At 53.2% G+C, this 27,661-nt stretch overlaps 1 protein-coding gene across 1 annotated transcript; it reads right to left on the bottom strand.

Annotated features, from left to right (window-relative positions):
* Positions 1–517: 517 nt before the first annotated feature.
* On the bottom strand, positions 518–27,246 carry LOC119976122 (vesicle-trafficking protein SEC22b-like). The gene is made up of 5 exons (XM_038816300.1): positions 27,050–27,246; positions 10,129–10,238; positions 6,689–6,849; positions 4,310–4,456; positions 518–1,775 (listed from the first exon to the last, which is right to left on the bottom strand). Exons 1-5 carry the CDS (start codon positions 27,227–27,229, stop codon positions 1,627–1,629), a joined length of 747 nt encoding a protein of 248 aa, XP_038672228.1. The 5' UTR covers positions 27,230–27,246; the 3' UTR covers positions 518–1,626.
* Between the last annotated feature and the right edge of the window lie 415 nt (positions 27,247–27,661).

Raw genomic sequence — 27,661 nt, 5'->3', positions numbered from 1 at the left:
TGACCTCTCCTTTCCTGTTTCTAACCTCAGCCCATACTACCTCAGAAGAAGAGTCCCCATCTGGCATCCTTTCCGCCACCGTAATACTGTCCTTGACTAGCAGCGCCACACCTCCCCCTCTTTTGCCCCCTTCTCTGAGCTTACTAAGCACATATATTATATAACATCGTGTGTTACTGGGTATAACACTCTCTACATATTATGTAGCAAACTGTGTTACTGGGTAGTGACACTCCAGTACAAATCATTAAGAAATGGAAATGTTTTTGCATCAAATCTTCCCCAGTCTGCGAAGACGCCAATAATTTGAACTGACCTGGGAGACTCTCCGAGTCACTCTGTAATGGGTAGCGACGAAGGGACGAAATAAAGCAGACTGTGGTCCCCGATCCTGGCGATCTGTTAGCCAAGGCCTGGTGGATAGTTACAGAACAGCGCTAGAGTGTCATTCAGCTCCCAGCTGCTGGGCCGGGGGTTTACAGACAGAAGATCTGGGAAGAGTGCAACATGAACCACATTTGCTGAATGTTTTTTTTTATTTTTACGAAGAAAATTCAATTTCAAAGAGGGAGAAGTTTTTTTTAAATTAAAATGACAATTAACGGCCACCGTTCCAAGAGACTGCTATTGATAACGAAATCCAAAAAAAAAAAAAATAGGCACAAATCAAAATGGGGACCAGGAAGAGGGGAGCAGGCAATTGCAGACTCCTGAAATAGTGTTTGCCCTGACAGACCTATGCTGTGCCTGCCCTTCTGCACTGTCAATTCTATGTTCTATGAGAGTGTTTGAAGGGGAAAGTGGAGTGGGAGCTTTACTCTGTATCTAACCATGTGCTATACCTGTGCTGGAAGTGTTTGGTGGGACAGTAAAGAATTTGTTTTTCCTGTATGTAACTTGTGCAGGATCTACCCTGAGAATGTTTGATAGGACAGTAAAGAAGGACTTCATCTCCATCTAACATGTGCAGTACCTACCCTGGGAGTCCTGAGATGGGACAGTCTCAGAGTTTTTCTCTGTATCTAACTTGTGCAGTACATACCCTGGGATGCTTGGACGGGATAGTCTAGTTTTTCTCTGTATCTAACTTGTGCAGTACATACCCTGGGATGCTTGGACGGGATAGTCTAGTTATTCTCTGTATCTAACTTGTGCAGTACCTACCCTGGGATGCTTGGATGTGACAGTCTCGGAGTTTTTCTCTGTATCAAACTTCTGCAGTACCTACCTTCGGAGTCTTGGACGTGACAGTCTAGGGGTTTTTCTCTGTATCTAACCTGTGCTGTAACCTATCCTGGGAGTATTGGACGGGACAGTGTAGATGGGGTTTTTCCTCTGGTGTTTAACTTGTGCTCCACCTACCCTGGGATGTTTGATGCCAACACTTGGCTCTTATGGAATCAGATGGTTTTTCTGTTTCCCAGCACCAACACCCCTCATCAAAGCAGTGACGAATAATGCCCACAAAAGACCAGCACCCAAGAGTGTACAATTATAGAGTCAGCTTTACATTGTCAGTCGGCAGTACAGTTTGTTAGTGTTCCGGAACCTTCCCGGTTAAAGGTCCATGTTAGTTGATTCCCCGATTTGTCGCCGTGTCCATTCGCCCATCTCGAGCAATTCCGATCACAACCACCAGAAGTAAAGCATCACCATGAATAGACAGATGCCCGTGGCTGCTGCCTTGGTGAAGCGTGACCTGGAGTTGAGTTCTTTTGCATCTTGCTGGTATTTCTTGGACAGGCTGGACAGGTTGCTCGCTTTGGTGTTGAGGGCTGAGGAAGAAATAAAGTTTATTTTTATTTATCTATTTAACTTTTTCCAATTAAGGGGCAATTTAACGTGGCCGATCCACCTACCCTGCACATCTTTGGGTTGAGGGGGTGAGGCCCACGCAGACAGGGGGACATTGTGCAAACTCCGCATGGACAGCGACCCCAGGGCAGTGATCGAACCCGGGACCTCTGCGCCGTGAGGCAGCAGTGCTAACCCACTGTGCCACCACACTGCCCTAGAAAGTTCAGAACGGACGACGGTCCAGACCCGCTTGCCCTACATCCCTGCTGCCAGCCCTCATCAGCCAATGGGGATAGTCAACACTTACATCACCGAGCGTCACTGGTCCGGGTCAAAGGTCGCGTGTCAGGGGCGGCAAAAGGCTAACTGAGAATGACCCCACCCACCCCTGCCTTTTCCCGCATACCCATGCACATTGTTCCCATTTAGATACTCAACTCATGCCCTTTTGAATGCCTCGATTGACCCTGCTTCCACCTCACTTCCAGTCGGTGCATTCCAGACCCCAACCACGCGCTGCACGATGAAGTTTTCTCTCTCATCACATTTACTTCTTTCGCAAAATCACATTAAATTCGTGCCCTCTCGTTCTTGGCCATTTGCCAAGTGGGACCGGTTTCCTCCCCTCTCCGTTCTGTCCCGCTCCCTCATGATTTTGAGCGCCTCTATCAAATCTCCCCTCACCCTTCTTCTCTCCAAGGGGAACAGTCCCAACCAGTCCCACCCTCTCCCAAATCTCTCCAATGTGTTCACATGCTTACTACAGTGTGGCGCCTCAAACTGTACACAATATCCAAGCTGAGGTCGAACGAGTGTCATGACCACCTTGCTCTTGCACTCAATGCCTCTGTGAACAAAGCCCAGAATACTTTAAGCTTTATTAATTGCTCTCTCCACCCGTCTGGCCATCTTCAATTATCTATGCATTTATACACTGTGCTCCTGCAGCCTTTTAAGAATTCTAACCCTTATTTTATATTGTGTCTCTGTACTCTTCCGACCAAAACGCACCACCTCACACGTCTTCGCATTGAACTTCATCTGCCACCTACCTTTTTAAAAAAAAATCATTCATTCATTCATTGGGATGTGGGTGTGGCTGGGTTGGGCCAGCGTTTGTTGCCCATCCCCAATTGCCCCTGAACAGAGGCCATTTTGGAGGAATTTAAGAGTCAACCAGATTTCTATGGGACTGGAGTCACACGTAGACCAGACCGGATTCAGGACGACAGACACTCGTCTCACTGTCATCGTTGGACTTCAAAGCCTCACCATCTGCCGTGGTGGAATTCGAACCCGGGGGGGTCCGCAGAGCATTACCCTGGTTCCCTGGATTACTAGTCCAGTGACCACGACGCCGCCGCCCCCTCCATCTGCCCACTCCACTAACTTGTCCGTGGCCTTTCTGAAGTTCTATACTGTCCTCGCCACCGTGGCAATACTTCCAAGTTTTGTGCCATTGGCGAAGGCCGACGGAAGCAGGAGCAAGAGTTTGGGGTCGAGTGCAAAGCACGGAAATAGGATTGTGGGAGGGGCCTGGGTGCAACTGGAGATGAAGATTCACAGTCGAGAGGCCAGCCTGACGAGTGGGACCAGCCTCCAGTAAACATCTTCAGGGGATAGGATCGTGGAATTCGCTACCACGGCGGCTGACTGAAGGAAATAGTCCCAATGTGTTGAAGGGGAAACTGGACGAGCGTGTGAGGGAGAAGGGAATGAGATGGTTACAATGGTAAAGTGAGAGAAGGGAAGGCGGGACGAGGTGTGGAGCATAAATACCAGCTGGGGCTGGATGGGTCAAGTGGACGTTTCTGAGCAATGTACTCCATGTAATAGAATATAGAACAGTACAGCACAGAACAGGCCCTTCGGCCCTCGATGTTGTGCCGAGCCATGATCACCCTACTCAAACCCACGTATCCACCCTATACCCGTAACCCAATAACCCCCCGCTTAACCTTACTTTTAGGACACTATGGGCAATTTAGCTCATAGTGTCCTATGGGTAATTCTCAGGAACACCGGCACGTTTCCTTCCAAGCCATCCCACCATCCTGACTTGGGAATACAATCGGCCGTTCCGTCACTTCCGTTGGGTCACTGGAACTCCCTCCCCAACAGCACTGTGGGAGTACCTACACCTGCGGGACTGCAGCGGCTGCAAGGCGTTATCCCTTTTGCTCACTCCGCCCCTTCCCTTCACATCCAGTCAGCAAAGAGCCAAGCACCACACCATGAAGACCATTCAGCCCATCCTGCCTGCTGGCCCCTGGAAAGAGCGCTCCAATTCATCCTCGTCTCTTCCCCATCGGCCGGAAAACTTTGTCAAGCATGAATCCGTTTTAAAGCGATTACGGAATCTGCTTTCACCTCCCTGTCAGGCTTCACACAACTCGCTGCGCAACAAACTCTCGGCACCTGCGCCGCGCTTCTTCCCTGGGCGTGTGGCCGCATCCCCGTGTTCCCCCGTTGGATACCGGGCGCTGTGAACCTGTGCCCGAGGGTGACTCACCAGAGAGGGCCTCCCCTCGCTGCAGGACCTCCTCAATGTTGGTTACCATGATCCTCTGCACATCGTGAAGCTCGCTGTTGATGGAACCCAGTTTGCGTCGGGACCACGAGTCGCTGTATGTCTTCTTCAGCTTCTGAATGTAGGTGTCTGTGGGCGGGGAGTGGGGGCAGCGGGAGAAAGCGGAAATGGTTAAAAGGAAGCTGGTGAGAGCCAACAGAAGCAGGGCAAGCACGGTCACCCTCAGGCAGAATGGGTGCTGAGGGAGTGCGGCACTGTCAGAGGGTCAGTACTGAGGGAGTGCTGCACTGTCAGAGGGTCAGTACTGAGGGAGTGCTGCACTGTCAGAGGGTCAGTACTGAGGGAGTGCTGCACTGTGAGAGGGTCAGTACTGAGGGAGTGCTGCACTGTCAGAGGGTCAGTACTGAGGGAGTGCTGCACTGTCAGAGGGTCAGTACTGAGGGAGTGCTGCACTGTCAGAGGGTCAGTACTGAGGGAGTGCTGCACTGTCAGAGGGTCAGTACTGAGGGAGTGCTGCACTGTCAGAGGGTCAGTACTGAGGGAGTACGGCACTGTCAGAGGGTCAGTACTGAGGGAGTGCTGCACTGTCAGAGGATCAGTGCTGAGGGAGTGCTGCACTTTCAGAGGGTCAGTACTGAGGGAGTGCTGCACTGTCAGAGGGTCAGTACTGAGGGAGTGCCGCACTGTCAGAGGGTCAGTACTGAGGGAGTGCTGCACTGTCAGAGGGTCAGTACTGAGGGAGCACCGCACTGTCAGAGGGTCAGTACTGTACTGAGGGAGTGCTGCACTGTCAGAGGGTCAGTACTGAGGGAGTGCCGCACTGTCAGAGGGTCAGTCCTGAGGGAGTGCTGCACTGTCAGAGGGTCAGTACTGAGGGAGTGCTGCACTGTCAGAGGGTCAGTCCTGAGGGAGTGCTGCACTGTCAAAAGATGCCAAATTTCAGATGGTACACTAAACTGCAGTCTAGTCTGCCATCTCAGATGAGTGTAAAAGTTCCCCACGATATCCTGGCCAATATTTATCCGTAAACCCGCATCCCAAAAATAACCCAACTGCCCCGGTCGTTTTCACACTGCAGCTTGTGGGAGCTTGCTGTCTGCAAATTGGCTGTGGAGTTTATTTCGGCAGGTGACTACCCTTCAGAAACACTCCATTGACCCTCACGCGCTTTTGGATGTCCGAGGTTGTGTGAGGTGCGATAGAAATGCGTGTCAGTTCTGAACTTGGCATGGTAGCCGAGGGGTTAAGCTTGTTTAAGTCACTGTGACCTAGACATGAACTGAGCTCAATTACCATGCGGCTGGGAGACCAATTAACAATCAATCATCGCAGCTGATTTTTCTTCCAATGGAGCCGTCACCCTGGTAACCTGTCTTGTGAGACTTTGTCTTTTGTTTACACCCTAGCACCAGGGAAAAGCAACCTTAACTCAGCAAATACATCACTGCTCCAAGTGTCACTCCCGTGCCAGCTCTCCCTTTGAACTTGAACAAACCTGCGAGAAACGCCTGCCCTCCCCTCGCCCGAAACCCCCCCAACTCGTGCACAGCTGAACAACCCGGTTCCTCCTCAGAGTGGCCCGACTCTCCTGGGGGCTGAGGGAATGAGTGACGGTCTGATATTCAAAAAGAGAGGGAATCAGATCCGAATTTGACACTTCTCTTTCCCCTCTCTCCCTCCCCCCCCCCTCCATCACAACACACAGGGGTGAGCACGACCATGAAACATTCAAGTGAAGCCGACTATTAAATACAGTGAAGAGAGACAGACTGTCAAAGTTTTGCATCTTGCACTCATCAGGGCAGTTGCAAGAATGCAAAATTACAAAGGGAGCAACAACGTTTACTGCATGAGGGGTTGGGAACTTGACGTTGGTTGGTCGAGGCGTTGCCATGGGGAATACACCTGGGAACTGCAACCGCCACTCCACCCCCACCACCCCACCCCCATGCTTTTGTTGGCTGTTTGACATTTCTGCCTCTGCCCGGTGAGTGCAAGGCAAAAATCTTTGACAGCACGTCTCTTTATTTTGCGTACTACCAAGAGACTATCGAATTCACCGTTAAAATGGTGAGAAAGCACGGTGATTTGGATGCGCAGTGTCAGTTAGATGTGGCTTTAATTCTTCTAGAAGTCGGTGTTGAATTGGGCGGGATCAAAATTTAGATCTGCTTTGTAATTTTGTGGAGAATTCTGATTTCACATGTGCGCAAGTCCGGCACGCGGGAGGTTTTGCAAGCTGACCGACACCTTGGACTTACCTCCTCTGCCCCAAGCCAAATGGTGCCCTCCCCCCCACCCCACCCCCCCGCATCACCCCACCATGCGGTGGTTTTCACTTTTATTTTTGCCCCACCTTACCGAATTCAATGAATACGTAGGGCCTGGAGACGGTTGTCACCTTCTTAATGTAGAGCTCGCTAAACTCCGCCTGTAGGTCGTCCAGGAAGGCGTAGGCCATCTTCTTGGAGTAGTTCCCCTCGCACAGCACCAGGTAGCAGACACCCCGGTCTATCAGGTAGCTGTCGGCACACATTAAAAAAAAGATCCCGCTGAAAACGGCCGTACGGTCCGAATGAGACTGGATGGAGTGTTGCGGGACGGAGTCCGGGTGAACACCTCCAGAACCCAGAGAGCCAAGAGCAAGGCGAGAGCGAACCTCCTGTGGAAATTGGCGGCTGACACTGGGCTGGCAATGACAGCAAGGCCAACACACCGCACACCTCTTTGCCTGCTCAGATCTACCAATCAGAACTGTGCTCAACCTGGCTCAGGAGACACCACACAAACACAGATACAGCGCTCCGGATGAGGCCGAATTAATGTCTGAAACAAATTCAACATAACCTCCTTGCTCTGGCGCTCTACGTCCCTATTGATTTAACAAAGCTCAGAATATTATATGCTTTATTAAGCACGCTCTCCATCTGTCCTGCCACCAGCAATAACTTATACACAGATTCACCCAAGTCCCTCTGCTTCTGCACTCTCTTATGAATTTCACCCCCTATTTTATATTGCGTGTCCTTCTTCTTCTGACCAAACTTGAGTATTACGCGCAGTTTTGGTGTCCTTACCTGAGCAAGGATGATCTTGATATGGAGCGAGTGCAGCAAAGGTTTACCAGGCTGATTCCTGGGATTGTGGGACTGTCATATGAGGAGAGACTAAATCGGTTAGGCGTTTAGAAGAGTGAGAGGGGATCACGTAGAAACGTATGAAATTCTAACAGGATTAGACAGGGTAGATTCCCTATAGTTGGGGGGGGGAGGGAAAGAGTCCAGAACATAGTTTGAGTGAAAGGGGTAAACCTTTAGGACTGAGGTGAGGAGACATTTCTTCTCCCATCCACCCTCCCCAACTCCCATCCACCCTCCCCCGCCCCAACTCCCATCCACCCTCCCCCGCCCCAACTCCCATCCACCCTCCCCCGCCCCAACTCCCATCCACCCTCCCCCGCCCCAACTCCCATCCACCCTCCCCCGCCCCAACTCCCATCCACCCTCCCCCGCCCTAACTCCCATCCACCCTCCCCCGCCCCAACTCCCATCCACCCTCCCCCGCCCCAACTCCCATCCACCCTCCCCCACCCCAACTCCCATCCACCCTCCCCCGCCCCAACTCCCATCCACCCTCCCCAACTCCCATCCACCCTCCCCCGCCCTAACTCCCATCCACCCTCCCCCGCCCTAACTCCCATCCACCCTTCCCCGCCCCAACTCACATCCACCCTCCTCCACCCTAACTCCCATCCACCCTCCCCCACCCCAACTCCCATCCACCCTCCCCCGTCCTAAGTCCCATACACCCTCTCCGCCCTAACTCCCATCCACCCTCCCCCGCCCTAACTCCCATCCACCCTCCCCCGCCCCAACTCCCATCCACCCTCCCCCGCCCCAACTCCCATCCACCCTCCCCCGTCCCAACTCCCATCCACCCTCCCCCGCCCCAACTCCCATCCACCCTCCCCAACTCCCATTCACCCTCCCCGCCCCAACTCCCATCCACCCTCCCCCTCCCCAACTCCCATCCACCCCAACTCCCATCCACCCTCCCCCGCCCTAACTCCCATCCACCCCAACTCCCATCCCCCCTCCCCGCCCTAACTCCCATCCCCCCTCCCCGCCCTAACTCCCATCCCCCCTCCCCCGCCCTAACTCCCATCCACCCTCCCCCACCCAAACCCCCATCCACCCTCCCCCGCCCTTACTCCCATCCACCCTCCCCCGCCCTAACTCCCATCCACCCTCCCCCGCCCTAACTCCCATCCACCCTCCCCCACCCTAACTCCCACCCACCCTCCCCCACCCTAACTCCCATCCACCCTCCCCCACCCCAACTCCCATCCACCATCCCCCGCCCTAACTCCCATCCACCCTCCCCCACCCCAACTCCCATTCACCCTGCCCCGCCCGAACTCTCATCCACCGTCCCCCGCCCCAACTCCCATCCACCCTCCCCCGCCCCAACTCCCATCCCCCCTCCCCGCCCTAACTCCCATCCACCCTCCCCCGCCCAAACCCCCATCCACCCTCCCCGCCCTAACCCCCATCCACCCTCCCCCGCCCCAACTCCCATCCACCCTCCCCCGCCCCAACTCCCATCCACCCTCCCCCGCCCCAACTCCCATCCACCCTCCCCCGCCCCAACTCCCATCCACCCTCCCCCGCCTTCACTCCCATCCACCCTCCGGAGCCCTAACACCCATCCACCCAGCCCCGCCCTAACTCCCATCCACCCTCCCCCGCCCCAACTCCCATCCACCCTCCCCTGCCCTAACACCCATCCACCCTCCCCCGCCCAACCCCCATCCACCCTAACTCCCATCCACCCTCCCCCGCCCAAACCCCCATCCACCCTCCTGAGCCCTAACTCCCATCCACCCTCCTGCGCCCTAACTCCCATCCACCCTCCCCAACTCCCATCCACCCTAACTCCCATCCACCCTCCCCCGCCCCAACTCCCATCCACCCTGCCCCGCCCTAACTCCCATCCACCCTCCCCCGCCCCAACTCCCATCCCCCCTCCCCAACTCCCATCCACCCTCCCCCGCCCCAACTCCCATCCACCCTCCCCCGCCCCAACTCCCATCCACCCTCCCCCGCGCAAACCCCCATCCCCCCTCCCCCGCCCTAACTCCCATCCACCCTCCCTCGCCCTAACTCCCATCCACCCTCCTCTGCCCTAACTCCCATCCACCCTCCCCACCCTAACTCCCATCCACCCTCCCCCGCCCTAACTCCCATCCACCCTCCCCCGCCCTAACTCCCATCCACCCTCCCTCGCCCTAACTCCCATCCACCCTCCCTCGCCCTAACTCCCATCCACCCTCCTTCGCCCTAACTCCCATCCACCCGAACTCCCATCCACCCTCCCCACCCTAACTCCCATCCACCTTCCTCCGCCCCAACTCCCATCCACCCTCCCCGCCCTAACTCCCATCCACCCTCCCCCGCCCTAACTCCCATCCACCCTCCCCCGCCCTTACTCCCATCCACCCTTGTCCCTCCTCCGCCCTAACTCACTTACTCCTCTAGACTAATCACCCATCACAGCCGATGCCCCCATAGCCTAACTTGCCAATCTAAGTATTACTGGTACGCTAAGTTGTGCATTGAATCTCATCTGTTCTGCGCTCAAGCTACTAATTCAGGAAATTAGTTGACTCAAACCACCTTTAACAGGAGTCACTGATGCTCGGGGACGCCAGGGAGATGAGGCAAACACTTGAACAGTAACATTGCTGGCAAACCCCAGATCAACCTCACACACAATCGACGAGCAGAGTCGGTGCCACCTACTGAAACATCAGAAGTCCCGTCTCCAGGGTGCATCGTGTTGGAGAATGTTCCGTCAGCTTCCGGAAGAGCTGCTTGGCCTGGTTTTGATACTCCTGTAGATTCCGGCCCGACTGAAATGAAACAACATCGGACGTTGAACCATCAGCAAACTTTGAAATGTTACTTTATCCAACATCCAAGGCATTATATCCCGCAAATAAAACAGTAGTCAGAGCAGCGACCCTTGGGACACTCCATAACCATTTCCCACAATGCACTGCTGAGTATCCTCAGGCCAACTTTAGCGTCCAATTGGACATTGATCATTCTACACAATGAGACTTAATTTTGTTACCCAGCCTTTTATGTGGTAATGTGTCCAACGGTTTAAAATCCAAAAAGACAACATCCACTGCATTCCTCGCATCAACCTGTTACTTCAGTAAAAAAAGTCAATTATTTGTCCAATACGCTTTGACTTGCATAAATGTTAACATAATTATTACATATGTAATAAAATGTTACAGGACAGAGTACAGTATATCATTTTGAAGCTTACCCTTCTTATTTCAGATATCCAACGCAAATTTAACATTCCCAAATTAGGTACAGCACGGGGTTAGATACAGAGCAAAGCTCCTTCTACACTGTCCCATCAAACACTCCCAGGACAGGTACAGCACGGGGTTAGATACAGAGTAAAGCTCCCTCTACACTGTACAATCAAACACTCCCAGGACAGGTACAGCACGGGGTTAGATACAGAGTAAAGCTCCCTCTACACTGTACAATCAAACACTCCCAGGATAGGTACAGCACGGGGTTAGATACAGAGTAAAGCTCCCTCTACACTGTACAATCAAACACTCCCAGGACAGGTACAGCACAGGGTTAGATACAGAGCAAAGCTCCTTCTACACTGTCCCCATCAAACACTCGCAGGAGTAACGCACCATGGACGGAATTCTCCATTGGCTCACGCCATAATCGGGAAACGGGATTGGGTACCTGTCCAGGATCTCACAGAGCTCGGTGCACAGGTGTATCCGCACCATCAAGGAGGCCCGCTATGCCCAGTCGGTCAATACATCCATTTTAATGTGGATTGAGCCGACCAGAATGGCTCAGCAGTGGGTTTCGCCACCATTACCAAGATGCCCCAGGTCCAGGGGGCGATCGACACGGTGCACGTCTCCCTTCGATGACAGGCCGCTCTGTACAAACCGAAAGGGGTTCCACTCGACGAACAGGCAGCTGATGTGTGACCATCAGCTGCGCATCATTCAATTTTGGGCCCGATACTCCGTGATACATACCTGCCGCACTACCGGATCCGGTCCATGGGATGGAGGATGATGAGAACCCGCTCTGCGATGAGCTCTGATGCACCGCATCGTTTGACAATGTCTCACTCCCGGCCTCGGTAGCACTTTCTCCCCCCACCCCCCCCGCCTGGGTGATACCGACATGCGAGCTGACCATTCCATTACACGGTCCTCTCGGATCCATGGGACGGGGGTGGTGGGAAGGTGGGAACGGTTGCGGGGGGGGGGGGGCTTGGGAGCCCAGGCCAACCACAATGTCTGCTCATTCCCCTGTCCCCCCCATCCCAGGCCAGCCCACCCCTCACACCGATCTGACAGAGAACCGAGGCAGGTTGTAACAATGTGTACAGATGTTTAAGGTGACAAAGTATATACAGATTTGTGCCCTAGCTCCTATAACTAAACTGTGTCCTGCACCCGTGCCAACTTAACTGGTGTGTAACCGACTGGCCTTACGGTCCCCAAAACTATGTCTAGGTGGATCCCCAGGAAGTACATCCAGGAGTGGAGGCGGCCTGCTGTGATTCCTGCCCTGTGACATGGGTCTGCGGTAATCCGGGCCTGGGTGGAGCCGGCTGCTACTCTGGTGTCCCAGGTGCCATGGGGCCGCACCTTTCTGCCCGCTGCCCAGCATTTGCGCCGGGGAGGGGGGGGGGGGGGGGGGATCTGAGATGCTGTGGTGTTCCGGCACCTCCCCTGCGCGAGACACCAAAATGGGACCCGCTCTGGTCTCGGCCAGGGTCCTCACACTCGCGGCCATGGCGCACTGGACCATCTCCGTCTGGGACTGCACCACATCACCCATTGCCTGTGCCACCACCTTCTGGGTCTGTGTCACATCAGCCAAGAGTCTGCACCTCTGGGACTGAGCCACCTCCCTCTGGGACTGGGCCACCTCCCTCTGGGACTGGGCCACCTCCCTCTGGGGCTGGGCCACCTCCCTCTGGGGCTGGGCCACCTCCCTCTGGGGCTGGGCCACCTCCCTCTGGGGCTGGGCCACCTCCCTCTGGGACTGGGCCACCTCCCTATGCGTCTGCGCCACGTCGGCCGCGCCTGGGCATTGCTGCCGACGTTTCCAGCCATGGTCTGCTGTGACTGGGCCATGCTCAGGAGCACCGCTGCCATTTCCAGGTGGCTCTAGCACATGGCTACCTGTGAGGCAGCAACCCTGCCCTGGGCCTCGGCCAGCCCCGCACAGAATGCCCCAGGCCTTGCACATACTGATCCACAGCCAAAACCCTTGCCTCCAATGCCTCCAACCTGGTCGCCACCCATGCGGTGTTGCCCTGGGTGACAGGCTTTGTCGACACCACCTCCTGCTCCTGCAGGCGGTTGGACTCCTCCAACTGCATCTGCAGGTGGCGAGTGCTCTCATGTAGTCCCTGGCTCGGCGACAGCATCTCCACGATTGATGGGACTGTCCGTTCCAGAGGCCCGAAACCCGATTGGACGACAGCTAGTCCCTGGGGTCGGCTGCCCACCGACCGTCCTCCCCCTCGGGTGCTCCTACCTCCACCTGCTGTACTGGAGCAGCTGTGTGCTGAGCACCAGAGAGTTTCCCAGGAGCCTCTTCACTAACATGGCCAACCGAGGTCAGTGTCTCTGGGATGGTGGAGGGTGTTGGAGACGCTGTTACGGGAAGTCAGTGTCATCCTCCGACTCGAGCCCTGGGGTGTCCTGGCTCTCGGGCGGAAGGCTGGTGTCCGAGCTTCTCCCATCACTGCTCGGCTCACCGGGGGGGGTTTCAGATGTGGCACTGGCTGGAGGCGGGGTCACCGGATGGACCGTCCCATCACCAGCAAGCCCTGCAAGACACAAGACAAGACTCATGATTAGACCATGGGCAGGGGTGGTGGTGAGGGTGGGGGGGGTGGAGTTGACACATGTGGTCGGGTAATCGCAACCAAGCGGGGTCTCACTTCCTTCTTCCTTGACCACGGCCAGCCTCCACTCCTGCGACCTCCCTTTCGCTCCGGGTCACCGACCAGGTCCAGGGCCCTCGCTCTACCACGGTGGGGGACCGAGGTCCGGTAGCCCCCCTCCAGTTTACTCCCGCTCCCTGCTGTGACGAGGAGCCTTCTCCTGGGGGGATGGTCCCAGCCTCCCTCCAGGTGGGTGGGTGGGGGGGGGTTAGTGCCAGAGGCACCGTGTTGCCTACTCCCCCTGCCCGGCCTGAGGTCTTCTTGCCGTTTCTTCCGGCACTGCTGACCCACCTGCACAGTGGTGCTGACGGCACTCACCACCTTTGCCGCCTGCGCCCAGGCACGGCGAACAGCGGCGGCTGGCAGCCTCCTTCCAGGGCCGGGGTACAGGGTCAACCGCCGCTCCTCCACCGCAGCCAGGAGGGTCTCCAGCTTGCCGTCCGTGAAACGGGGGGGGGGGGGGCAGCTCTCTGCCATCTTGTTGGCTGGAACGGGGTGTGTGTGGTGGGGGGGGGGGGGGGGGGGCAAAGTGCCTGCGGCTGCAGCCTATCAGCCTCCTGAGTGTCAATCTCGGACCCAGCCAATCCTGCATCGTTCCCCATTGTTACCGATTGCGTTCCGCATGGCGTCGGTGCTAGCCCCTTCACGGTTACTGAATCGGTCCAGGTGCGGCGCCAGTTTTGCTGGCGTGGAACTCCATGAATCCTGTCAGAATCGGAGAGTCACGTCGCATGTATATCAGGCTGATACGCTTGGCGGGAGTGGGTCTCAAGGGGGGGGGTCACATTTCAAATATTGACTTGTTTGCGAGGCAGGGGGTTGCGGATGGGATGTGACGATGCACAATCCTTTTGAAAGATAAGGAACAGGCTGGGAGGAACGGAAATGTATCATCACATCGCAGATCTGCATCGCTGTGAACAGGCAGCAGAGGAGAAGAAAAATGTATCACCTTATCTTCAGTATTCGTTTAAAACACAAACATACAGTGCAGAAGGAGGCCATTCGGACCATCGAGTCTGCACCGACCCAATTAAGCCCTCGCATCCTAGTAACCCAATAACCCCATCCTAACCTCTTTTTTGGACACTAAGGGCAATTTATCCTGGCCAATCCACTTGACCTGCACGTCTTTGGACTGTGGGAGGAAACTGGAGCACCCGGAGGAAACCCACGCCGACACGGGGAGAACGTGCAGACTCCGCACAGACAGTGACCCAAGCCGGGATTCGAACCTGGGACCCTGGCGCTGCAAAGCCACAGAGTGAGCCACCTTGCTACCATGCTGCCCCATATTCTGTGAGCATATGCCCTCATTGCCCGGCACAAAAGTCAATGCCTTCCCATGTATTTGATTATAGGGCCTGTGGCCGGATGCCTGTCTGTCAGCCGACCAAGAGTCGACCCCCACCCCCCCCCAACCCCCCCGTGCTGTATCAGCGCCCTGCCCGAGACCTGACTTAAGTCCAATGGCGTGGCGTAGCGGGCTGGCTCAGACCAACCCGTCAGGCCCGCAAGACGGCCCTTCGACAAGCCCCCTCCACACTGTCCCGGCGAACGCTCCAGCTGCCAGTCTGTAATTCACTCCTACTGCTCTACATCATCTCTTGCTGTGAGCAGCGTGGCAGTGATGATATAATAAGATTCTCACAACTCTCAATCAATGTCCGCTCATGTCTGCGTTCAACTGTTTCCAGGAAGCTGTTGACTGTTATCGAGGTTATTATGTCTTCCAATGTAGACAGACACCTCACCCAGCACGAGAAGGGGGTGGGGGGGGGGAAAGAGTACGAAGGCAGTTGGCCAACTTACTGACCAGATCCACACAACAATCCGATTGCCCTTTGCTCGCTCCTCTCTATATCGCTCTGGGTAATCTTTTCCTTTATTGCCACATCAGTTAAAGCACCACGTTTTACAACTCAGAACACAGCAGGGCTGGGAAGGACAGAGAGAGAGAGAGAGAGAGACGCTATATTAGACAGGTCCTGTGTCAGCAGGCCTGATTGTTGAAGGCCTTTGGATTCCGGGAGGACATGAAGACTGGGCAGAACCGCACCGAGGAGCTGGGACAGGTTGAGTTATCGTGGCATGTTATCAGTTACTGACATCAGTTTTAACGGAGGGTGGGGATGTGTGTAGGGGGGGGGGGGGGGGGGGGGTCAGATACCCATGAGGATGACATAGTTGGAGGAAGAAAAAGATCTGCATTGACACACAGCCTTTCACAACCTCAAAGTGTTCCCTCAAGAGCTTTACAACCAACAAAGAATTTTCTGAAGTGCAGCCACTGTTGTGATGTAGGAATCACAGCAGCCAATTTTGTTATAATCATAGAATTTACAACACAGGAGGCCACTCGGCCCATCGAGTCTGCACCGGCCCCCGGAAAGAGCACCTCACCCAAGCCCACACTTCCAACCTATCCACGTAACCCCACCTAACCTTTTTGGACACTGAGGGCAATTTAGAATGGCCAATCCACAGGGAGAACGTGCAAACTTCCCACAGACAGTGACCCAAGCCTGGAATCAAACCTGGGACCCTGGAGCTGTGAAGCAACTGTGCTACCATGCTGCCCCAAATGTAATATAGGAAACACGACAGCCAATTTGCTGAAATCTAAGAAACATTGCACCCAATTTGCTCGCAGTAAGCACCTACCATAGTGTAATCATGACCAGATCATCTGTCTTGTGTGGTTTTGGTTGAGGAAGAGATATAAAGCAGTATGAAATCGTGCCGTTGGATCATTTGCCTCCATTCGAATGAATAAACAAAGGTTCGCTTTAACGTCCCATCCAAAGGACAGCACTTCTGACAGTGCAGCTCTCCCTCAGCACTGACCCTCTGACAGTGCAGCACTCCCTCAGTACTGACCCTCTGACAGTGCAGCACTCCCTCAGCACTGACCCTCTGACAGTGCAGCACTCCCTCAGTACTGACCCACTGACAATGCAGCACTCCCTCATTACTGACCCTCTGACAGTGCAGCACTCCCTCTGTACTGACCCTCTGACAGTGCAGCACTCCCTCAGCACTGATCCTCTGACAGTGCAGCACTCCCTCTGTACTGACTCTCTGACAGTGCAGCACTCCCTCAGTACTGACCCTCTGACAGTGCAGCAATCCCTCAGTACTGACCATCTGACAGTGCAGCTCTCCCTCAGTACTAACATTCTGACAGTGCAGCACTCCCTCTGTACTGACCCTCTGACAGTGCAGCACTCCCTCAGTACTGACCCTCTGACAGTGCAGCACTCCCTCAGTACTGACCCTCTGACAGTGCAGCACTCCCTCAGTACTGACTCTGACAGTGCAGCATTCTCTCAGTACTGACCCTCTGACAGTGCAGCACTCCCTCAGTATTGACCCTCTGACAGTGCAGCACTCCCTCAGTATTGACCCTCTGACAGTGCAGCACTCCCTCAGTACTGACCCTCTGACAGTGCAGCTCTCCCTCAGCACTGACCTGACAGTGCAGCACACCCTCAGCACTGACCCTCTGACAGTGCAGCACTCCCTCAGCACTGACCCTCTGACAGTGCAGCACTCCCTCAGTACTGACCCTCTGACAGTGCAGCACTCCCTCAGTACTGACCCTCTGGCAGTGCAGCACTCCCTCAGTACTGACTCTGACAGTGCAGCACTCCCTCAGTACTGACCCTCTGACAGTGCAGCACTCCCTCAGTATTGACCCTCTGACAGTGCAGCACTCCCTCAGTATTGACCCTCGGACAGTGCAGCACTCCCTCAGTACTGACCTGACAGTGCAGCACTCCCTCAGTACTGACCATCTGACAGTGCAGCACTCCCTCAGCACTGACCCTCTGGCAGTGCATCACTCCCTCAGTACTGACCCTCTGACAGTGCAGCACTCCCTCAGCCCTGACCCTCTGACAGCCCAGCTCTCCCTCAGTACTGACCCTCTGACAGTGCAGCACTCCCTCAGTACTGACCCTCTGACAGTGCTGCTCTCTCTCAGTACTGACCCTCTGACAGTGCTGCTCTCTCTCAGTACTGACCCTCTGACAGTGCAGCTCTCCCTCAGTACTGACCCTCTGACAGTGCAGCACTCCCTCAGTACTGACCCTCTGACAGTGCAGCACTCCCTCAGTACTGACCCTCTGACAGCGCAGCACTCCCTCAGTACTGACCCTCTGACAGTGCAGCTCTCCCTCAGTACTGACCCTCTGACAGTGCAGCACTCCTTCAGTACTGACCCTCTGACAGTGCAGCACTCCCTCAGTACTGACCCTCTGACAGTGCAGCTCTCCCTCAGTACTGACCCTCTGACAGCGCAGCACTCCCTCAGCACTGACCCTTTGACAGTGCAGCACTCCCTCAGCACTGACCCTCGGACAGTGCAGCACTCCCTCAGTACTAACCCTCTGACAGTGCAGCACTCCCTCATTACTGACCCTCTGACAGTGCAGCGCTCCCTCAGTACTGACCCTCTGACAGTGCAGCACTCCCTCAGTACTGACCCTCGGACAGTGCAGCACTCCCTCAGTACTGACCCTCTGACAGTGCAGCACTCCCTCAGCACTGAGCCGCTGACAGTGGCACCTCGGACCTGCCTCCTTCTTCTACCCGCGGTGGAGATTGCACCGGAGCGGATCTGGAGGAACCCAAGGAAGAGAGTAGATGCAGAGGTGCTTTCTTTGCAGATGGAGTCTAACCCAGTCTCAAATATATCAATGCTTCAACCAAAAAGGTAGTGGGAATCAGGAACGCTCTCTCCCCCCCCCCCACAAAGGCGATGGATGCTGGGCACTGGAGTTTTCAAGATTTAGATTTTTGTTGGTTAAGGATAACTGAGGGTGCGATCCCAACGGAGAACTGGACAGGCCGGAAGGACTGAATGGGCTTCTCTCTCACCTACAGCCCAAGGCAAGTATCTCATTTGAGTACTGTGCAGTCCAGTTGTCAGAGAACCAACCTTTGTACCATCACTATATCCGCCCATTCCTTACCAAGTACTGACGTGGAGGTGTTGGGGGTGGGGTGGGTGATTGAGACAGCTTGTTGATTATATTTAGCTGGAAACCCAATGTGGGAGCAAGGCACAGTGGTGGGACTGGAGCCTGGGTGAGCGCCGCATACTCCGAACCCGCTTTCTCTCTATTTACACGAATGGAGAATTCGCTAGGAGTAATATTTCCTGTTCAGCAGTTGGGTAAATAAAAACTGCAACATTTATTTATAAACGACAATGCAGAGGCTGTGCTTCTGGGCTGGAACGGATATAGAAACCCGCGTTTGCTAGGGCGACCCCTCACCCTGGTCCCTGATTGGTTAACTGGGCCTAGAGACCCTCTCGGCAATGGTCAACAGTCGATTCTGCCCTACTTGCATCGTCGCTGAGGCAGCCTTGATCCTGAGGTGCTAACGCACATATCGCGGTGACCAAGATTGCATCCCACATACTTAGTGGTGTGAGAAGATCGTCCCACAACAGGAGACAAACACCACATCCCTCCTTCTCAAAAGTTATTTTCTACGTCCACAATAATTAAGTCCTCAATAATTTGAACTTTAAACACAGGCAATCAGCCTTCATAGAACATACAGTGCAGAAGGAGGCCATTCGGCCCATCGAGTCTGCACCGACCCAATTAAGCCCTCACTTCCACCCTATCCCCGTAACCCAATAACCCCTCCTACCCTTTTTGGACACTAAGGGCTATTTATCGTGGCCAATCCACCCAGCCTGCACGTCTTTGGACTGTGGGAGGAAACCGGAGCACCCGGAGGAAACCCTCGAAGACACAGCGAGAACGCACAGACTCCGCACAGGCAGTGACCCAGCGAGGAATCGAACCGGAGACCCTGGAGCTGTGAAGCCTCAGTGCTAACCACTGTGCCCCCGTGCTGCCCATAGCTTCAGTCTTCCAGGTGGTTTCCGATTTCAAACACTTCCATCCACTTCGAATGGGCATCAAGAGGGAGCAAAAACAGTGCCCCGAGACAGGCCCCACATAATCTACGTGAACCCATACCCATGGCCGGCCCAGCCAATCTCAAGGGTGCAGTGGGGCTGTAGGAGGCAACCTTTGTTGCATTTGGCGCCTTTCACAGCACTTCACCAGCCTCTCAATGTCAGCATCGATGCCAGGCCACCATTCTTGCACCCTCATCTCAGACATAGGCAACCGTGTTGCCTACTCACCCGGTGAGTAGGATGGGCATCATGAAAATGGGCTTGGAGCAACTCCCTTCCTGGTACAGGGCCGCCTACTCTGACTCCCCAAAGAATGATGCCATTTTCTCTCCTCAAACCATCCTTTTGTATCTGGTATAGTTTCGGGCCTTCAGAAACTGGCTCAGTGGCCCAACCTCTGCCTCCCTTTGGACAATAGCGGATCCCTGCTGGTCCCATACTTCCTTTGCTGCGCCAAAACTGGCAACATGTCCAAGAAACTCAACACTATAACAATTTCCTGCCGGACTGGGGGGGGGGGGGGGGGGGGGGCTACACACTCTGGTAAGCACACCCACATTCATGATACGTGTTCCAGGTCGGTGCCTGAATATATTCACGGGCTGACAAAATTAAAGCCCAGTGCCAAATTCTTGCCGACGAGGTTGTAGGAATAGTCTAATCTTCTTTTAAAAAAAGACACAAGTGTGGTTTGTGGTCCGTAACAATGGTGAACCACATACGTACTGGTGGAACTTTTTTTAACCCCATATACTATTGACAAGCCTTCTTTTTCAATCTGTGGGTAGCCTTTATCCACCTCCGAGAGGGTTCTCGAGACATACCCTTATAGGTCTTTCAGGTCCGCCGTCCATCTTGTGGGACAGTATTCTGCCCACGCCGGATGTAGAGGCATCGCAGGTTAACACCAATTCCTTAGACAGGTCGAAATGCACCAAAAAACTCAATGAATGTACCAATTGCTTTAAAAAGAAAATTCTCTCTGGAACGTCTTCCAAACCCAACACTGGTGCTTTTTTAGTTGCAGATGCAAAGGGGCCAATGATGTTGACAGATTTGGCAGAAAGGGGCCATGGTAATTCACCATTCCCAAGAATGACTTGAGCTCAGATGTGTTTGTGGGTGCTGGTGCCTCCTCTATTGCTCTGTCCTCGTCTTCCATGGGGTATAATCCTCGTTACCCCAGATAGGCAAGCTAAGCGGCTTGAAAAGTATATTTTTCCTTCTGGAGGAATACTCCAGCCTCTTGAAATTTCTTTAGCACCTCCTCTAAGTTAACTAGGCTCTGATGATCCTGTTATCAAAACATCATCCAGGTATACTATCGTGGCAGACCTTGCAATAGATTTTCCATTATCATCTGGAAAATAGCTCACGTGTGTGTTTATCCGAACATAACCTCGGAATGCCTTGTCTGACTCAAGACGCTGATACTCGTGGCTCATATCTAGAACATAGAATATAGAACAGTACAGCACAGAACAGGCCCTTCGGCCCTCGATGTTGTGCCGAGCCATGATCACCCTACTCAAACCCACGTATCCACCCTATACCCGTAACCCAACAACCCCCCCTTAACCTTACTTTTTAGGACACTACGGGCAATTTAGCATGGCCAATCCACCTAACCCGCACATCTTTGGACTGTGGGAGGAAACCGGAGCACCCGGAGGAAACCCACGCACACACGGGGAGGACGTGCAGACTCCGCACAGACAGTGACCCAGCCGGGAATCGAACCTGGGACCCTGGAGCTGTGAAGCATTTATGCTAACCACCATGCTACCGTGCTGCCCTAAACTAGCTCGAAATAAGACCGACCTCCAGCCAGCTTTGCGTAGTAGTCTCCAATCTTGGGGTTGAATACTTATCTAACATGGCAGCCTGATTAACTGTTAATTTGTAGTCTCCACAGATGCGGATGGTCATGTCAGGCTTTATCACAGGGACGATGGGTGCTGCCCATTCCGTGAATTGAACTGGCGGGATAATACCCAGTTCTTCCAATCTCTTCAACTCAGTGTCCAAAGTTTATCGCAAGGCGTTTGGTGCAGATGTCACCCCCGAAATAAAATGAGGGGCTGCCTCTGGATCAACATAGATCTCAGCCTGGAGGCCCATTATTTTAGCCAACTCGTCGCAACAAACATTCTCATAATTCTTCATTAACTCCGGCAGACCCTTTTCCAGTACTTGGAAGATTTCCATCCCGTTTAACTTGTTGACATAGCAAATCAAGGCCCAAAAGACTTGGCCCATGGCCTGACAGTATTATTATTGGGAGCTGAGTGGACTACTGCTGATAGATTACAGGTACTACGTATGTTTGTACCCTTTATCTTGATGGCCTCTCCTGTATACGTTGTTAGTTTTGCTGCGGTACCCCTCAAATTCATGGCTGGTGTAATAACTTCGCCAAGGCCAGTTTTCCCATTATTAAGATACAACACTTTGTCCCAACCTGGAGATCGACAGAAATGCCAGACCGGATCAGAACTGCGGGTTTTAAACTACCAACTTGCACATCCTATTGAGAGAGCCTCCACCTGCCAAACAGGGGAACTCGTATTGCATGAAGCACACAAGGGAGATCAATTGCCGATCCAGTGTCCTTTGCAGCCATCATAAAAGCCAAACTCCTTCCTGGAAGTATCAAAACGTGTGTTCTCCTATCACCGTGGCAGAGGCTCCTGTGTCAGCTTTCATCTTTAAGGGCCATACTGTTTACCAAAAGCATCACAGCGATGGGAGTTACTTTGACCACTTTCACGTTGAACAATGAGTGGGCATTTCAATGCGTAGTACTGGACTCTTCCATATTATGCACTTGCAATGTATCGTTAACTCTGTTACTGTGTAGCTTGACTTACTTCCACATCGGTGCCTTACGCGACCCCTCCCGTGGCAGACAATACACTCAGGGGAGCGATTTTCTAGGCGGCGCCATAGCACAGTGGCTAGCACTGTTGCGTCACAGCTCCAGGGTCCCGGGTTTGATTCGCGGCTTCTGCACGTTCTCCCCGTGTCTGCGTGGGTTTCCTCCGGGTGCTCCGGTTTCCTTCCACAGGTCCCGAAAGATGTGCTGTTAGGTGAAATGGACATTCTGAATTCTCCCTTTGTGTACCTGAACAGGCGCCGGAATGTGGCAACTAGGGGATTTTCACAGTAACTTCATTGCTAATGTAAGCCGACTTGTGACACTAATAAAAGGTTATGATGATATTACCCCCACACCGGTAACACTCTAATTCAATCCCAGGTAACTGATTGGCCTTTATAATTTTCTTGCTCTATTCATGGCTTCATTTGCTTCTCGTTTTAAAATTTCATTATTGGCTTGACTGCAACTTCCCGCCCTAACTGGTGTACCGCGCCGTTTTGCACGCTATGAAGCTCCTCTGTACCCTTCTCAGTGTTCCCCATCGCCAATGACATCTCTAGCACCTTCTTAAAATTTGTATTTGCCTCTGCTAACAGCTTGCTTTGTATGGCCTCCGTATTTACCATGCTGACTAAACAGTCCCGCAGACTGAGAGTGGCTCCAACGTCTTTCAGCTCTGTCGCAACTTGGTTGTATAAGTGTCAATAGTTTCCCCAGGGGCTCTCCCGGTTGAGATGAACTAAAATTGCTGCGGTATTACCGATGGTTTCAGCTGGCGGTGGAGTGTTCTCAACCAATTCAACTATCTCAGGTGAACGACTTGGGAGTCGAGCACACGCTTGAGGATGGGAGGCTGCGTCTTAAATTGCAGGCCTGGGCCCCACACGTTCTCAGAAGGATTGCCTTTCTCTTCCTCTTCTCCTCTATTTTTTTGGCCCGTTAAAGAAGCCCAAAGGTTCACTGTATTGTGTCCAATCCTGCAACAGGATGAATCCGCCCGGATAAGAGCAGACCTGCTCACACTCTTCTTGTTTCTCAACTCGAACTGAACTTCACCGTGACTAAATACTCATGATCTTGGGACCGTTGTTGTTTTCTTTCATCCTCATCGCCAGCGCAATATTTCCCGTTCACCAGTCAGGTAAATATAAATGTCAACGTTTATCTACATATATGACTACAATGTCGAGGCTGGCAGCCTCGTGGCGGCGGCAGCTTCCAGGGTCGAACTGATACAGAAACCCACGCTTGCTCGGGCAATCACCTACCCTAGTCCCCGACAGGTTACCTGGGTCGCGTCACCCTCTCAACAGATCGCCCCAGAAAGGGGGCAAACACCACACTATGTTTCACTGGAATCCGATTGAGAGAGTCAGATAATTTATGTATCAAATAATAAATACCTGGGAGTGAGTTACAGACTGGAATCTAATCGAGGGGTTCAGATGGTTTATATATAGAATAATGGATACCTGGGAGTGAGTTACAGACTGGAATCTAATCGAGGGGTTCAGATGGTTTATATATAGAATAATGGATCCCTGGGAGTGCGTTACAGCCTGGAATCTAATCAAGGGGTTCAGATGGTTTATATATAGAACAATGGATACCTGGGAGTGAGTTACAGACTGGAATCTAATCGAGGGGTTCAGATGGTTTATATATAGAATAATGGATCCCTGGGAGTGAGTTACAGACTGGAATCTAATTGAGGGGTTTAGATGGTTTATATATAGAATAATGGATACCTGGGAGTGAGTTACAGACTGGAATCTAATCGAGGGGTTCAGATGGTTTATATACAGAATAATAGATACTCGGGAGTGAGTTACAGACTGGAATCTAATCGAGGGGTTCAGATGGTTTATATATAGAATAATGGATACCTGGGAGTGAGCTACAGACTGGAATCTGATCGAGGGATTCAGATGGTTGATATATAGAATAATGGTTACCTGGGAGTGAGTTACAGACTGGAATCTAATCGAGGGGTTCAGATGGTTTATATATAGAATAATGGATACCTGGGAGTGCGTTACAGACTAGAATCTAATCGAGGGGTTCAGATGGTTTATATATAGAATAATGGATACCTGGGAGTGCGTTACAGACTAGAATCTAATCGAGGGGTTCAGATGGTTTATATATAGAATAATGGATACCTGGGAGTGAGTTACAAGCTGGAATCTAATCGAGGGGTTCAGATGGTTTATATACAGAATAATGGATACCTGGGAGTGAGTTACAGACTGGAATCTAATCGAGGGGTTCAGATGGTTTATATATAGAATAATGGATACCTGGGACTGAGTTACAGACTGGAATCTAATCGAAGGGTTCAGAAAGTTTATCACAAGATAAGTCATTATTATAAACTCCGATGATGAAATTATAGCCATTGTCTGAACCCCGGATTTGATCACCACTTCTCGTCCACCTGAATATCTGGTTGCTCGATCGAAAGTCACGGGTCAATTTGACAAGAGCTTCACCATGTATAATATCTGCTGGCAGCAAACGTCACAATTAACAATAACAAGCAAGACTCTGACATCCTCCTTGAAAGATTAGCGGTCTCATTGCAAACGCTGCCAACTGTCAGCCAGTTCTGCCAATAGCAATATCACCATAAATTATGCAAACGCTGTGCTGTCACTACTTTTGTGTTGTGTCACCCAGTGCCTGTGAGGGCCTGTCAGGGAGAAGGGGAGGTTGGATCTCAACACCACAGGTTTGATGCACTGTAACGCAGGTGAATCATTACAACAGAAACCATTCCACACCACAAATATAGAGAACTTGAAACCTGCCTGATATGACTGGAGTTACAAAATTGTCAGTTTGAGTCACCACTGCAGCATTTACATAAACATTGACTGGCACCCCAGTGCAGCACTGAGGGGAGTGACTAACAGTCCAGTGCGTTACTGAGGGAGCGTGCCGTCCCATCGGAAATGCCTGCCACCTGTCGGACAGCGCTGTTAAACCACAGGTCCAGTCAGCCCCCTCAGGAGGATGTAGTTCCCATAACCCTACTTCAGAGAACAGTGCGAAAACTTACTTTTGGTAGCTGAGGTGTCATGGAGCACAAGAGCAAGGAGATTATGATGTAGCTGTAAAAAAAAAACATAAGGCCACAGCTGGAGTACTGGTACCCACACTAAAGGAAGGATGTGATTGCGCACTCGAGAGGCTGCAGAGGAGATTCACCAGGATGTTGCCTGGGCTGCAGAATTTCAGCTATGAAGAGAGGCTGGTTAGGCTGGGATTGTTTTACTTAAAAGCAGAGAAGGCAACCTGATCCAGGTGTACAAAATTGAGGGACATAGATAGGGTGGATAGGAAGGAGTCTTTCCCCTTGGCAGAGGGGTCAATAACCACGGGCACAGATTTAATGTCAGAGGCAGGAGAGTTAGAGGGGCTTTGAGGAAATACTTTTTTCACCAGAGGGTGGAGGGAATCAGGAACTCACTGACTGAAAGGGTGGTAGAAGCAGGAATCCTCACAACATTTAAGAAGCATTTAGTTGACCACTTGAAAAGCCAGAGCTTACAAGGCTATGGAGCAAGTGCTGGGGGGAAATTGGATTTGAAGAGATAGATGCTTGATGGCCGGTGCAGAAACAATGGGCCAAAGGGCCTCCTTTTGTGCTAGAAACACCACGAGTAGGTGTAGCACGGTGGCACAGCTATCAGCTCCCCAGCATCCGGAACCCCGGTTCAATTCCAGCCTTGGGTGACTGTGCATTCGCACATTCTCACCGTGGCTGGGCGGATTTCCTCCGGGTGCTCCGGTTTTCTCCCACAGTCCGAAGATGGGCAAATCAGCTAGATTAGCCAGGCTAAATTTCCTCGTAGCTTCCAATGACGTGCAGGCTAGGTGAGACTGCAGAGATAGAATGGGCCTAGGCAGGATGCTCTTTCAGATGGTCGGTGTCGATTCGATGGGACCGAATGGGCACTGCAGTGACCCTCTGATTCTATGACTCTTACGACTTCTCTCCTCGTGCTCCTACAAATCAACGCCGCCAAAAAAGGGGAGGGGGGGGGAAAATCCAAAACAAACGACAGTTATTTTTTAAATTTAGAGCACCCAATTCATTGTTTCCAATTAAGGGACAATTTAGCGCGGCCAATCCACCTAGCCTGCACATCTTTTGGGTTGTGGGGGCAAAACCCCCGCAAACACGGGGAGAATGTGCAAACTCCACACGGACAGTGACCCAGAGCCGGGATCGAACCTGGGACCTCGGCGCCGTGAGGCCACAGGGCTAACCCACTGCGCCACTAATGACACGGTTATTAACACACGGTTGGGAGGGGGGGGGGGGGGGGGGGTCCTGGGAGTTCGCCGTCCAACAGGCTGACGTATCGTACCTCTCCCGACACGACGACGACCACCCTTCAAACGAGACACACAAAAAAAAAGTACCTCCCTTCCCACAGACTGGCAACCCAGCCGACAGCGCAGGTAGGGGCAGCAGGGCATGATCCACCTGGAAAGGTCCCCAGGCGGGCAAGGGTGGCATATATTTTCGCAAGACAACACCCCCCTCCTCTCTTCCCTCCCCCCTTAAACTGAGGGGATAGGACAAAGGCGATGAATGGACTCTTTTGCATGCACTCAAAACTGTCCAGCTGGAGAGGATAGGGTGCAAAATGGGAAGGGGGGAAAGGTTGGCATTTGCAGACTGCAAGAAAACAGCAACGGCCTTAAGTCATGACAAGATGTTTTTTTTAAATCGAGAGCCCAGATGTGTGTTGAGTAAAACCTATTACTGCTACTCCAGTGACCCCCACAATAACACTTCCAGACAGAGCCCAGGGAGGGGGGGGGGGCTGGCTCCCTCTCCTTCTCTGCTGCTTCTTACCTGCTCGTTCTCCTGCATGGAGGCTGCAAGGGGCAGCCCGTCCGCCACCCGGGCGATCATAGTCATTAGGATCATCCTGCCTGCCTCAGTCAGCCGGGGCTGGGCTGTGCTGTGCGGGTGCGCTGCAGACTGGGGAGCAGCCCGGGGATCTGGCACCGCTCCCTCACTGACGTGGCTCATCCCCAGCGCTCCAGCGCCGCGTCAGCAGCGCCGGCCGCAGCTTTGAGTGACAGGCGGCCGCTTAAAGGGGCAAGGCAAATAAAGTCGGCTCAACTCATCCATCACCAACCCCCCCCCCCACCTTTAATTCAAGCCTCCCCCCCTCCACCCAGTGGAGAGGAAGGTTTTGTTTCACGCTTGTGGAAACATCCTGCACAATCACATAGTAGTCCCCCCCCCCCCCACCTCCCACTCTTTCGGAGGGTCGGTGCGGACTCGATGGGACGAATGGCCTCCTTCTGCACTGCAGGGATTCTATGATTCGCCCCCTGCCCCCGCCGCAATCGAAGGCGCGCATTTTTGCATTTCCCCCCCACCCCCCAGTGAGGCCACCTGAAGACTGTAAGACATACGATCAGCGATTAGCCGGCTCGGCCCCATCGGGTCCGCTCC

This window comes from Scyliorhinus canicula, chromosome 13, assembly GCF_902713615.1.
Source record: "Scyliorhinus canicula chromosome 13, sScyCan1.1, whole genome shotgun sequence".
In the NCBI taxonomy this organism is placed as follows: domain Eukaryota; kingdom Metazoa; phylum Chordata; class Chondrichthyes; order Carcharhiniformes; family Scyliorhinidae; genus Scyliorhinus; species Scyliorhinus canicula.
Note: the sequence above shows the minus strand (reverse complement) of the source record. Positions and strands in the feature narration are given on the sequence as shown.

What these genes read in the sequence shown, in the direction of transcription:
- LOC119976122 (XM_038816300.1), bottom strand. Translation starts at nt 27,229, where the DNA reads ATGAGCCACGTCAGTGAGGGAGCGGTGCCAGATCCCCGGGCTGCTCCC. An exon ending in CCATGCAGGAGAACGAGCAG is followed by an intron (nt 10,239 to 27,049) that starts GTAAGAAGCAGC and finishes GTTTCATTTCAG; the next exon opens with TCGGGCCGGAATCTACAGGA. An exon ending in ACGGGACTTCTGATGTTTCA is followed by an intron (nt 6,850 to 10,128) that starts GTAGGTGGCACC and finishes GTGTGCCGACAG; the next exon opens with CTACCTGATAGACCGGGGTG.